The 13742-nt window shown below is 43.5% G+C and overlaps 1 protein-coding gene across 1 annotated transcript in view; it reads left to right on the plus strand.

Annotated features, from left to right (window-relative positions):
* Positions 1 to 13742, plus strand: part of MTA2 (metastasis associated 1 family member 2) — a 65687-nt gene that overhangs the window by 23239 nt on the left and 28706 nt on the right. The window contains exons 4-9 of the mRNA XM_068260241.1: positions 8653 to 8770; positions 10299 to 10362; positions 10458 to 10575; positions 12932 to 13034; positions 13199 to 13298; positions 13446 to 13634. Coding sequence (XP_068116342.1) covers positions 8653 to 8770; positions 10299 to 10362; positions 10458 to 10575; positions 12932 to 13034; positions 13199 to 13298; positions 13446 to 13634 — 692 coding nt within the window. The remainder of the gene's footprint in view (positions 1 to 8652; positions 8771 to 10298; positions 10363 to 10457; positions 10576 to 12931; positions 13035 to 13198; positions 13299 to 13445; positions 13635 to 13742) is intronic.

Consider the following 13742-nt stretch of genomic DNA (forward strand, 5'->3'; position numbering starts at 1 on the left):
GTCCAGGGAGGGTTTTTTGAGGAGAGGCCTGATGATTGCTTCCTTCAGTAAAGCAGGAAATATCCCTGATTTTAAGGAACAGTTAACAATTTTTAGGAATACCGGTACGAACAGGTCGGGGCTGTTCAACATGAACTGTGTTGGGCCAGGATCCAGGTCACAGGTAGTTAGGCGGACGTGAAGGAGGATGCTTGATGTGACTTCTTCATCAATTTCTTTGAAGTTTGACCAAGGTGTTACATTGTCTCTGCTAATGGTCTTCGGCGCTATATTAGGCTCAGATGCTGTAAGTTGGATGGCGGACCTTATAGCGGAGACTTTGTCTGTGAAGAAATGGGCAAATTGGTCACAGAGGTCCTTTGAAGACTCGATATTAAGTTTTTGACATGCCGGGTTGCAGAGTTTTTCCACTGTGCGTAACAGTTGGGCTGGTTTGTTAACTGCATTTGCAATCTCTTGTGATAGAAAGGATGATTTTTTTCCCGTGATTACCTTTTGGTAGCTCTTCAAGTGGAGGATTAAGGCATGTTTGTCTTCTGGGGACTGAGATTTGCGCCACAGTCTCTCAAGTTTTCGACCTTGTCTTTTCAGCTCTTTTATAGCGTTATCAAACCACTGTGCATGATGGTGTGGAGTAAGATATTTGGTGCGCAGAGGAGCAATGGTCTCAAAGGTGGGGGTATAATACTTACACAGCTGGGTATACACAGCTGGTGTGGAAGTATCTGCACACTGCAGGTTAAAAAATGACTTTAGATAAGCTGACTTGCTGGAGATGGAGGATGGTGCTGAATACTGTCTGTGTCAGCCTGCCTGATTGCCCATAGGTGCTTATAACTTACTTGATTTACAATTGTTAAAAGTTGGCCTAGAGCAGTAAAAAGCACAAATCTGGATGTGGTAGTTGGGCAAAGTCTGTTAAAAGTTGCCCACTGATGCAAAAAAGTAAATATGGAACACAGATCCTGTGTTGAAGGTATGTGCAGGTGGCTTGAAAGGGCAGTGTGTGGGTGGGGGAGTGATTCTTGCAGAGTTCACATGCACGTAATTTCATATGGATGTTATTTACTGCTGAGGTCCAGCGGTACTGCAGATAATTTAGTATGATACTGACCCCTGTACACTATCCGCAATACCCCGGCAACAAATAACATCCATGTGAAAAGCAAAAAATCCCCCCCCCCCCCCCTCCTTTTGAAATGCAATAAACACCCTTGTATGATACATGAAATTAACCGACATATTAAATGCAATGATCCCACCTAGTATGAAATGCAACTATAACACCAATATTCAGTGTTCTCATCAGGCACTTTTAGAGGAGTGCTTCACCCAGCTAATTTTGGTAAGCACCGGCTGTCATTGTTTCTTCTCCTCAACCTGTGCGGTAAGCAGAGTTGCATCGGCCCTGAATTCCCCCGTCGCACCCCACCCGGCTACTTTTTCGTGCCACCCGGCTGGAAAAAATTTCTGGGGAGAACACTGAGGGATATCAGAAACATGTGGTACACTTAAAGGAATACTGTAGGGGGGGTATGGGGAAAATGATTAGAACTTACCCGGGGATTCTAATGGTCCCCCGCAGACATCCTGTGCCCACGCAGCCACTCACCGATGCTCCGGCCCCGCCTCCGGTTCAATTTTCCGCTGTCCCCTTGCGCTTCCGCTTAGCGAGAAGCACAAGGAGAACAAAAAACTCAAGGTGGCCATCTTGTGGCCAAATAGTAAAACTACAGCTACATATTTTTTCATTACAATTTACACATACAATAACATTAAAATTTAACTGTTTATTTCCCACACCAAAGTATTACCCAAATAAAAATGTTTATGGAAAAAAAAAATTACAATTAAAAAAAAAACAAAAACATAAATAGTTACCTAAGGGTCTGAACTTTTTAAATATGCATTTGAAGGGGGTATACTACGAACTTTTTTTAAATTATAAGCTTGTAAATAGTGATGGACGCAAAACGCAAAAAATGCACCTTTATTTCTAAAGAAAATATTGGCGCCATACATTGTGATAGGGACAAAATTGAAATGGTGTCATAACCGAGACAAACGGGCAAATAAAAAGCTATAGTGGACGAAAACTGAGAAATAATGAATTTATTTCCATTCTTTCTTATTAATCCTGTTAAAATGCATTTATAAAAAAATAATTCTTAGCAAAATGTACCACCCAAAGAAAGCCTAATTAGTGGCTGAAAAAAACAAGATATAGATCAATAAATTGTGTTAAGTGATAAAGTTATTAGTGAATGAATGGGAGGTGAAAATTGCTCTGATGCAGATGAAAAATCCCCGCGGGCTGAAATGGTTAAAGTGTACCCAAGCCAAAGCTCAGGTACAAAATCAGATACTTACAGTTAAAGTGAATGGGAACCGCATTTAATGAGACAGATACTTACCCAAGTAGAGGGAAGGCTCTGGGTCCTATAGAGCCTGCCCGCTCCTCTCCTGCTCCCCTCGTTCCAGTGCTGGCTCGCCCGGTAGCAGTATTTGACTAATTTAGTCAAATACTGCTTTACCCGGCCGAAGGAGGCTTCAGAAGTCTTCAGGGAGCCCGAGTGCTCCTGAAGAAGGGCAGCCCTGTACTGCACCTGCGCAAGCACGCTCTCTTGCACGCTCATGCCTGTGCAATATGGAGCCGCACGTCTTCGGGAGGACACGGCTCCCGAAGACTTCCAAACACCCTTTCGGTGGGGGATTGAAACGGGGGGGAAGCCAGCACAGGGTAGAGGGCACCGAGAGAGGAGACTGAAGGCTCTATACGACCCAGAGCCTTCCCTCTCCTTAGGTAAGTATTTGCTTCATTTTTTTTAAAATGCGGTTCCCATTCACTTTAAAGGGACACTGTAGGGGGGGGGTCGGAAAAATGAGTTGAACTTACCCGGGGCTTCTAATGGTCCCCCGCAGACATCCTGTGCCCGCGCAGCCACTCACCAATGCTCCGGCCTCGCCTCCGGTTCACTTCTGTAATTTCAGACTTTAAAGTCTGAAAACCACTGCGCCTGCATTGCCGTGTCCTCGATCCCGCTGATGTCACCAGGAGCGTACTGCGCAGGCCCAGAATGGTCTGTGCTCCTGGTGACATCAGCGGGAGCGAGGACACGGCAATGCAGGCGCAGTGGTTTTCAGACTTTAAAGTCTGAAATTCCAGAAGTGAACCGAAGGAGGGGCCGGAGTATCGGTGAGTGGCTGCGGGGGACCATTCGAAGCCCTAGGTAAGTTCAAGTCATTCCCCCCCCCCCCCCCCCCCCCGCCCCCACAGTATTCCTTTAAGGACAATACCAAATCATGTCAAATACAGTGGAGGAAATAATTATTTGACCCCTCACTGATTTTGTAAGTTTGTCCAATGACAAAGAAATGAAAAGTCTCAGAACAGTATCATTTCGATGGTAGATTTATTTTAACAGTGGCAGATAGCACATCAAAAGGAAAATCGAAAAAATAACCTTAAATAAAAGATCGCAACTGATTTGCATTTCATTGAGTGAAATAAGTTTTTGAACCCTCTAACAATAAAAGACTTAATACTTAGTGGAAAAACCCTTGTTTGCAAGCACAGAGGTCAAACGTTTCTTGTAATTGATGACCAAGTTTGCACACATTTTAGGAAGAATGTTGGTCCACTCCTCTTTGCAGATCATCTCTAAATCCCTAAGGTTTCGAGGCTGTCTCTGTGCAACTCTGAGCTTGAGCTCCCTCCATAGGTTTTCTATTGGATTAAGGTCCGGAGACTGACTAGGCCACTCCATGACCTTAATGTGCTTCTTCTTGAGCCACTCCTTTGTTGCCTTTGCTGTATGTTTTGGGTCATTGTCGTGCTGGAACACCCATCCACGACCCATTTTCAGTTTCCTGGCAGAGGGAAGGAGGTTGTCGTTCAGGATTTCACGATACATGGCTCCGTCCATTTTCCCTTTAATGCGATTAAGTTGTCCTGTGCCCTTAGCAGAAAAACACCCCCAAAGCAAAATGTTTCCACCCCCATGCTTGACGGTGGGGACGGTGTTTTGGGGGTCATAGGCAGCATTTTTCTTCCTCCAAACCCAGTGAGTTGAGTTAATGCCAAAGAGCTCTATTTTGGTCTCATCAGACCACAGCACCTTCTCCCAGTCACTCACAGAATCATTCAGGTGTTCATTGGCAAACTTCAGACGGGCCTGCACATGTGCCTTCTTGAGCAGGGGGACCTTGCGAGCCCTGCAGGATTTTAATCCATTGCGGTGTAATGTGTTTCCAATGGTTTTCTTGGTGACTGTAGTCCCTGCTAATTTGAGGTCATTCACTAACTCCTCCCGTGTAGTTCTAGGATGCTTTTTCACCTTTCTCAGAACCATTGACACCCCACGAGGTGAGATCTTGCGTGGAGCCCCAGAGCGAGGTCGATTGATGGTCATTTTGTGCTCCTTCCATTTTCGAACAATCGAACCAACAGTTGTCACCTTCTCTCCCAGCTTCTTGCTAATGGTTTTGTAGCCCATTCCAGCCTTGTGCAGGTCTACAATTTTGTCTCTGACATCCTTGGACAGCTCTTTGGTCTTTCCCATGTTGGAGAGTTTGGAGTCTGCTTGATTGATTGATTCTGTGGACAGGTGTCTTTTATACAGGTGACTAGTTAAGACAGGTGTCCTTAATGAGGGTGACTAATTGAGTAGAAGTGTCTAACCACTCTGTGGGAGCCAGAACTCTTAATGGTTGGTAGGGGTTCAAAAACTTATTTCACTCAATGAAATGCAAATCAGTTGCTATCTTTTATTTAAGGTTATTTTTTCGATTTTCCTTTTGATGTGCTATCTGCCACTTAAAATAAACCTACCATTGAAATGATACTGTTCTGAGACTTTTCATTTCTTTGTCATTGGACAAACTTACAAAATCAGTGAGGGGTCAAATAATTATTTCCTCCACTGTAGCTATTAAATGTTACTTACTACCTATACTTACTAAAATAACTTTGAATTGATATTGTGCTTTCTTTCAGTGTTGCAAATAACTTTCACATTAAAGGATAATCTGTGTGTTTATGCACTGTTGCAATTAATTTCCTCAAGACTTTATAACATGTACAGAAAGGATACTTAATCTTAGCAAAGACATTGTTTCACATTGCCATAGTTCATCAGCTATAATTCTATGACTTTTAACTTTAACCTCCCTGGCGGTAAGCCCGACAGTTGGGCTAGCCGCCGCAGGGGATTGTATGGCCCCCGGGAGGATTTTTTTTCATAAAAATCTTCATTAATTTCTCTTCAGCTAGCACTTGGCTAGCTACTTGTGCCCCCCAAATGCCTCCGCTATCCCTCCGATCCCCGCCGCAATACATACCCCCCAGGGATCCCGCAATGGCGCAGGATTGGCTATGGGGAGGATCGGGACTGCGCATGATGTCATGTCCGATCGTCTCCATAGCGACGAATGAAGCTAATTGGGAAGCTGCGGCTCTTGCGGGATCGCGGACGGGTGAGTGTTGCCGGCGGCGATCGGGGGGAGCAGATAGGTGCCGGGAGACACAGGTAGCTAGCCTAGTGCTAGCTATGAAGTTTTAAACTACTTTTTTTTAAAATCCCTCCTGCGGACGCAGCCTCATAAACTACGTACCGCCAGGGAGGTTAAAGGACTCACAAGGTGATACGTATAATCTATTTTTCTCACCTTCTTCCAGCCCCTGACAGCCATGTCACTCCCTCACCGCACCCTGGTCCTCCTCTGTGTCCTGCTGGCCTCCCATAAAGAGCAGTGACTAGCTGGTGGGTCGTCCTTTCTGCGCCTGCGCAGGCACTCGTGCACGAGTCATGGGTCACGATCATTATGGGCAGCCAGCGAGGAGGACCGGAGCTGCAGAGAGCGACTGACATGGCTTCTAGGGGCTCGAAGAAGCACCAGGTGAGTAAAACATAGATTATACTTGCCGCCTTGTAAGTACTTAAAGGTCTCTTTTTTCTGTTATAACACTGTAGACGGCTTCATATTATTTTATCTGGATTTTTAACTGGTTGGCTTGCATTAAGTTCTGTATGCGACAATATTTCAAGTTCTCTTGCACATTGAAAAACTAAAATTTATGACATCTCATACATGAGAGCCAGCCCTGGACATGGCAAGCCCAGGGCTGGCTGTTTTTTTTTTCTGTTTTGTAAACTGCACATGTACACATTGCACAGACACAAACCAAGAGAATAAACCACCCGCCATACAAATATCACCTCAATCCATAAATCTTTGCTACACATCACCCCCATACACATATAAGTAGCGAAACTGGCTGTAGCATGCAGTTACTACCGTAGTAGTAATAAATAAATAATATCTTCATGCATGAATCAACACCTGGCTGTCGTTCCCATGCATGTACACTGTATCTACTGTTATAGAAACAAAACAAACAAACCAAAATCTCAGTAATAAAGGAAGAAAAGTATGTAATGTTTACATATTAAATTGTTCCCGAGCCGAAGCTGGGGTACAAAACTAGATATTTACCCTTGAGGGAAATTTCAGAATCCTATTGAGGCTTCCTCCCCTTGGAAGATTGGCGATAAGGCATTGTCTCCAATCATATCAGGGCCGTGCAGGGCTGTGGAGTCGGTACACAAATCTTCAGACTCCTCAGTTTATGAAACCACCAACTCCGGGTACCCAAAATGGCTCCGACTCAGACTCCTTGACTCCGACTCCTTAGTCTAATAGTTAACAGGGCTGTGGATTTTGTACACAAATCATCAGACTCCCGACTTCTCAGCTTATGAAATCTCCGACTCCGGGTACCCAAAATGGCTCCGACTCCTTAGTCTAATTCTTACCAAGGCTGTAGTTTTTGTACACAAATGATCCGACTCCTCAGTTTATGAAATCTCCGACTCCGGGTACCCAAAATGGCTCCGACTCCTCGACTCCGACTCCACTACCCTGGGGCCGCGCTCTTTCATTAGCGTGTACAAGCGGCTCCATGCTACTGCCCCCTTGTGGCCATGCTCGTAACAGGAGAGGAGTTTGGCCCTAATATGGAGGAAGGCCACGCTGAATAAGGGGGACATCAACGCATGAAGGGAAGCCTCCATAGAATCCTGAGGCTTACCTCTCTTTTGGTAAATATCTCTTTTTCAACCCGAGCTTCGGGTCTTGCTCCCTTCTAAAATCTAGTGTTTAAAGTAGCCTTTCTCAACCTTTTTGCCCTGAAGGAACTCTGCAAATACTTTTTGGTGTGGCTGTTTATTTCACTACCTTTTTATTACAGTGTCTCCTTGTTCTAGTGCCTTTGCTCATTAATATTCTAACTCCCAGTTTAGTGCCACTTTAGTCCCAATTTATTTTTTTTACTGTACCCCCTATTATAATGTGCTCTATGATACTTCCCCCAACACCAGGATGCGGGAAAATGCCAAGGAACCCCTGCAGAGTACTCAAGGAACCCTGGGGTTTCAGGGAACCCTGGTTGAGAAAGCCTTGCTTAAAGTAAAAATAAACCGTATCACTAGCCTTACTTCTAAATATGCACAGCGGGAGAGATGGCAGCGCTTTCAAACAGAAGCTTTACCTGAGTGATTTAACTGCATGGATGCGCAGAGCTCCAGTATATGGACTACATTACACACCTAGCATTCAAAACAGGCACAGGGGGGTGTTAGCTTCAGTAAATAATATGTGGTACGTCACCGCCGTGGGGAAGTCCAGTAGGGAATAATCTGTGCACATATTATTTACTGAAGCCAACACCCCCCTTTGCCTGTTTTGAATGCTGAAAATAAGACCTACCCTGAAAATAAGCCCTAGCTGGAACGTGCAGCGTTACAATGTAACACAACGTGGGCACTGTGAACAGCCCATTGATTTTTTATTACAGTGAGTTGGGCTTGGTTACAGGCTGCTGCGCCTGTAACGTCCCACTGTGAAAGCAGCCTTAATCTAAGCTATTACCTTTTAAACGTATGACTGTTGCAGTATCTAAAACTAGTTTGTTGTTCAGCTCCCATACAGAAATAAGTTGAGCTATTGAACTTGGTATATGTTCCTTGCAGACAGATGTGGGTTTTCTTTTAGCCACAAAAGGGTTTACAGTCATAATTAGTTATTAGTGGGAACTGTGATTTAGAGCCCTGGACAGTATGCAAAGGAACCTGTGAGCTTGCAAAAAGAAAAGGTCAGAGACTTACCTTGGTAAGTCCTCCAGCAGGACGCCCTGAGCAGTAGCGTGGAGCTGCTTGTGCTTAGTGGAAGCCAAGCCTGAATACACAAGGCATGTTGCGCAGTGCGGCTGTGCTCTTTCATGGTTAGCAACGCAGTCTAGCGCAAACAAGCCATTGTCAAAGAGGTTCAGGGGTACCTGTCACTGGAATGGCAAGGTGGAGGGGGACAGTGGAATCCTCTGGATTATCCCTGGATTCTTTTTTTGATCATATTTGTTTATTTTTTTTTCTTAATTTATACATAATACTGGCACATTTCATCCATTTTAAGTTACATGCATTTTTATTTATATAGTTAATATATATGAACTACAGTATATCCCTAGTGAAGGTGAAAGTTGGTGTGAGTGAGAGCTTTGCGTTTGGAAGCCAATGACTAACTTTAACTTTTGGGGTGCAATTTACATCAACTGTGCACATATCTAGTGAGTGTAATGATTTTTGTCTTGTACAGGAGAGTTTGAAGAAGAATCAAAGCAGCCATCGATTACCGACCAACCTAGACACCAGCTGAAACACCGGGAACTCTTCCTGTCCCGGCAGTTTGAATCTCTGCCAGCAACACACATAAGGTATATTAAAGGATAACTTTGAGGATTTAGTGTATAAGAATAGTATTTGTAACCTATGCATTTTATAAATTAATTTTGGTCCTTCTTAAATTGTTTGTAAAGGTTGCAACTACCACTATGAGGGACATGACAGTCCCACATAGGGATGTGTGTGTGTGTGTGTGTGTGTGTGTGTGTGTGTGTGTGTGTGTGTGTGTGTGTGTGTGTGTGTGTGTGTGTGTGTGTGTGTGTGTGTGTGTGTGTGTGTGTGTGTGTGTGTGTGTGTGTGTGTGTGTGTGTGTGTGTGTGTGTGTGTGTGTGTGTGTGTGTGTGTGTGTGTGTGTGTGTGTGTGTGTGTGTGTGTGTGTTATGCAATTTTAATGCAAAGAAAGTAAGTTCACCTTTTATCTCTTCCTCAAATTAAAATCCGGTTCACTAGATAAGTTAGCAGGGTAATTACTTTGTTATCCAGTATATGCAAGTGCAAGTTTGTGTTGCCCTTGCTTGTAATGGTTTGTTGAGAGAATGACACTTGAAATATACATTGCAATTGCAGCTACTCCTTCCCCCTGTTTTGCAGCATTGTTTTATAAAATATGTGAAGTACTATGAGTGGTTCCCCTCACACATTCCAGTGTAAAAGCACCTGTAAGGGCAGGTCACACACTACTGTGCAAGTGCTGGCTCAAGTGGCATGCGTCCTTGATTGTAACGACTCGCTGCACAGAGCATGTCTGGCCATGAAAGCGTAAGGATGCGGGCCAGCGCTTGCACAGTAGTGCCTGATCTGGTCACCTTGGCACATTTGTGGGGGCTTTTACACCCAAACGGAGGGGGAGGGGGGGTTAGAGTGATCGGCATGAGGACTCCTGCCTATACATGCCTGGAGCCTTCATTTGTGCAAAGGAGTTCACCCCGGGTATCCTTTCATTTTGTTTTGTTTTGTTTTTTTTCTATTGCTCTTGAAAGTATACACTCCCATCTTGAAAATCCAGAAGAGCAACACGTTTTTCTGAATCTGAGGAAGGGAGTATATGCTCCCTAAGGCCTTGGTCACATTGCATTCCGATCGCATCCGTGTTGGACGTTTTTTTGACACAATATTTTTTTGTGATTCCCGGCGCTTGGGTGGGTGCTGCGTTTTTTTGTTAGAAGTGCTTTTCCAGAGCAGTTTTTTAATTCACTCCCTGACGCAAGTCAGGAAGTAAACTTTTTGACCCGGAAAAGAATACAATGTAGCGGATCGGAAACGAACCACTCACATGTGTACTCACTTGTAGGGAATCCTTGCACAAGCGTTTTTAGGGCTTTTTTTTTTTTTTTTTTTTTTTTTTATTGCCTGCGCTTCAAAAAAGGGTCACTTAGTGTGAATAAGCCCTAAAGGAATTGGTCTCTCTGCATTCAACTTTCAACTTTTTTATTTATGCTAACTTACATGTCTATCATCCTTCTACTTTTACTTTCACTTTTCCCCCCGTTTAGTATTTTCTGTACTTACCTAAGACATTGGCGAATCCTTTGATTTTCCTGCTTTTGTTTTTTTGTTTAGGGGGAAATGCAGTGTAACTCTGCTAAATGAGACAGACCTCCTTAGTCAGTATTTGGAGAAAGAGGTATTGTTCCCTCTCGCACATTTTGAATTTACCTTCTTTCTACTTGCAGAAATATGTGAACCACTTTCTAACGTCTTGATCGCTCTTTTCTTTAGGATTGCTTTTTTTACTCACTGGTATTTGATCCTGTACAGAAGACTTTACTGGCTGACCAAGGAGAGATCCGTGTTGGTTCCAAATATCAAGCAGATATTCCTGACCAACTAGCAGAGGGTGAGTGATGTTGAAAAAGCTGTAGTTTGTACATATGTATTTCTAAAACCTAGTACACATGGCTGACTAAAGTCGGCTGGGGTGGCCAATAACGACATTTGAAAGTCAGGCGTGTGCAGCATCCCCTGATCACCGCTCACCAACTGATCTGCCCAGGGGATCTACTTGGCTGAGCGGCGGCCAACTTCTTTGTGCACCCCACCCACCACGTGATGTCATGCACACACTGCTTCGTTGTCCCTCCATGTAGCAACAGAATATGTTGGCTACATAGCTGTCACGCATCTATACAGGTCAGCCCAGCAATGTCACCCAAGGGGATCGGGTCCCAATCCCCGACCGGCGACATCCATCAAAGGTGTGTATGCACCTTAAAGTGAACCAATTGGATTCTTACCCTGAAGAGAGGGAGGCCTCAGGATCCTATTGAGGCTTCCCTCGGTGGTCGGAAGCCCCCCTTCCCCCTGCTGAGCATGGCCCCCTTCCACATTGGGGCAGCGTAGCACTTCTTTCTCCATCATTGCCGCCCAGTAGCAGCACAAGCCCACATGCGCAGTAGTCCGTAACCCGTTGCTCTTGCTTACTGCGCATGCGTGGGCGTGCCCGGTTGGCTATTGCCCAGCCACACTGGAGGAGGAGGAGCTGTGCGGCGACAATGACTTGCTAATGCCTTGCTAATTTTCTGGGGGTGGGGGTGCACTTAGCGATGGGGGACAACGGAGTAGTGAAGGAAGACTCCATAGGATCCTGAGGCTTCCCTCTCTTAACCATAAGTATCTGATTTAGTACCTGAGCTTCGGCTTGGGTACACTTTAACCATTTCAGCCCGCAGGGATTTTTCACCTTATGCATCAGAGCAATTTTCACCTCCCATTCATTCGCTAATAACTTTATCACTTCTTAACACAATTTATTGATGTATATCTTGTTTTTTTGCCACTAATTAGGCTTTCTTTGGGTGGTACAATTTGCTAAGAATTATTTTTTTATAAATGCATTTTAACAGGATTAATAAGAATTTAATTTTTTTTTTAAATTCATTATTTCTCAGTTTTCGTCTATTATAGCTTTAAAATAATCCATTCTACCATAATTAAAACCTATGTATTTTATTTGTCCGTTTGTCTCGGTTATGACACCATTTAAATTTTGTCCCTATCACAAAGTATGGCGCCAATATTTTATTTGGAAATAAAGGGTCAATTTTTCCGTTTTGCGTCCATCACTATTTACAGCTTATAATTTAAAAAATGTTTGTAGTATACCCCCTTCAAATGCATATTTAAAAAGTCAGACCCTTAGGTAACTATTTGGTTTTTTTTAATTGTAATTTTTTTCCATTAAAAATTTTATTTGGGTAATATTTTGGTGTGGGAAATAAACAGTTAGTTAATTTTTAATGTTATTATATGTGTAAATTGTAATGTAAAAAATATGTAGATGTAGTTTTACTATTTGGCCACAAGATGGACACCTTGAAATTTTTTTTTCTCCTTGTGCTTCTCGCTAAGCGGAAGCACAAGGGGGACGCAGAAAATTTTGTTGGCAGAAAGACTGAAGCCTCTAGTAAGAGCGCTTCGGTTTTTCTGCTGGGCGCACGGATTGGTGATCGGGAACCATGTTCCCGTTCACTGATCCCAGGGCTACCGGGGGACAGCACGGGGGCGCGCCCGCGATCACGCGCAGGAGCGCGGCACAGCAGCCGCCTGGGCATGAGCATCACGTCCGGGCGGCTGATATGGTTAAGAACTCCTGTGAAAAAAATGTAATAAAGTGCTTCATTTTTACAATAATTATGTATAAATGATTTAGTCAGTGTGTGCCCATTGTAAAATCTTTTAAATCCCTGAATTTACATTCTGACATTTATTACATGGTGACATTCTGACATTTATTACATGGTGACATTTTTACTGTTGGCAGGTGATGTAGCTGTTGCATGCTTTTTTGGCAGTTGGAAACAGCTGTAAACAGCTATTTCCCACAATGTAACAAGGTTCACAGACAGGAAACTGCCAGGAGTACCACGGTCCTCAGAGTTTCTTGTGGGAGGGGTTTCACCACAATATCAGTCATACAGCGCCCCCTGATGGTCTATTTGTGAAAAGGAATAGACTTCTCATGTAAAAGGGGGTATCAGCTACTGATTGGGATAAAGTTCAATTCTTGGCCGGAGTTTATCTTTAAGAAACAAGTAGTACTTGTACAGATTTCCTTTATCAGAACTCGCCTTTCCTATCCTTTTCCTTTTTTTTTTCTTTTTTTTTTTTTCTTCTCGTTCCTTCTTTTTTCCTTTTGTTTCCTTCCTGCATCTCCTCCTTAGTCAATAAATACTTTTTCTCTACAATTTCTTTAGGTGAATCTGACAATAGAAACCAGCAAAAAATGGAGATAAAAGTTTGGGATCCTGAAAATCCTTTGACAGACAAGCAGCTAGATCAGTTTCTTGTGGTCGCTAGGTAAACCTCTCCATCTAAAGAAACCTCAGCTCCTTTGCTAGCTCTGTCGTTTCTCAACTGTCATGCTTTCATTGCTGTTTCTCCTAATAATTATTTTGAAAATGTAGTAGCAGATCTGGGCCTTCTTTTTGTTTGGCCTCTCACTGTCTTCTGCATATTTCCAGGGCCGTTGGTACATTTGCAAGAGCGTTGGACTGCAGCAGCTCAGTCAGACAGCCAAGTCTACACATGAGTGCGGCAGCTGCTTCTCGTGACATCACATTGGTATGAGTTGCTTTGCTCAATTTCTCAAACAGAGCCTTTGTTTATTGATTTATTATTTAATGCAATATTGTATGGTTCAATATTACATTCGGTTTCATTTTAGTAAAATTTTATTGAAAAATTCCAGAAATGTCTCTCTTCTTTTAGTTTCATGCAATGGACACACTACAGAGGAGCGGTTATGATCTTGCACGTGCCATGTCCACACTTGTCCCTCAGGGTGGCCCAGTACTGTGCAGGGATGAAATGGAAGAGTGGTCTGCATCAGAGGCTATGCTGTTTGAGGAGGCACTGGAGAAATATGGAAAGGATTTCAATGATATTCGGCAAGACTTTGTAAGTCAGATGATGTATGCTTCTTTCTCTGTTGTGTGCCATTTATGCATCCTCCTGATTTTGCGTTTTGTTTCTCTGTTTTAAGACCTATTATGATTGACATTCTAA

This window comes from Hyperolius riggenbachi, chromosome 11 (genome assembly GCF_040937935.1).
Source record: "Hyperolius riggenbachi isolate aHypRig1 chromosome 11, aHypRig1.pri, whole genome shotgun sequence".
Taxonomy (NCBI): domain Eukaryota; kingdom Metazoa; phylum Chordata; class Amphibia; order Anura; family Hyperoliidae; genus Hyperolius; species Hyperolius riggenbachi.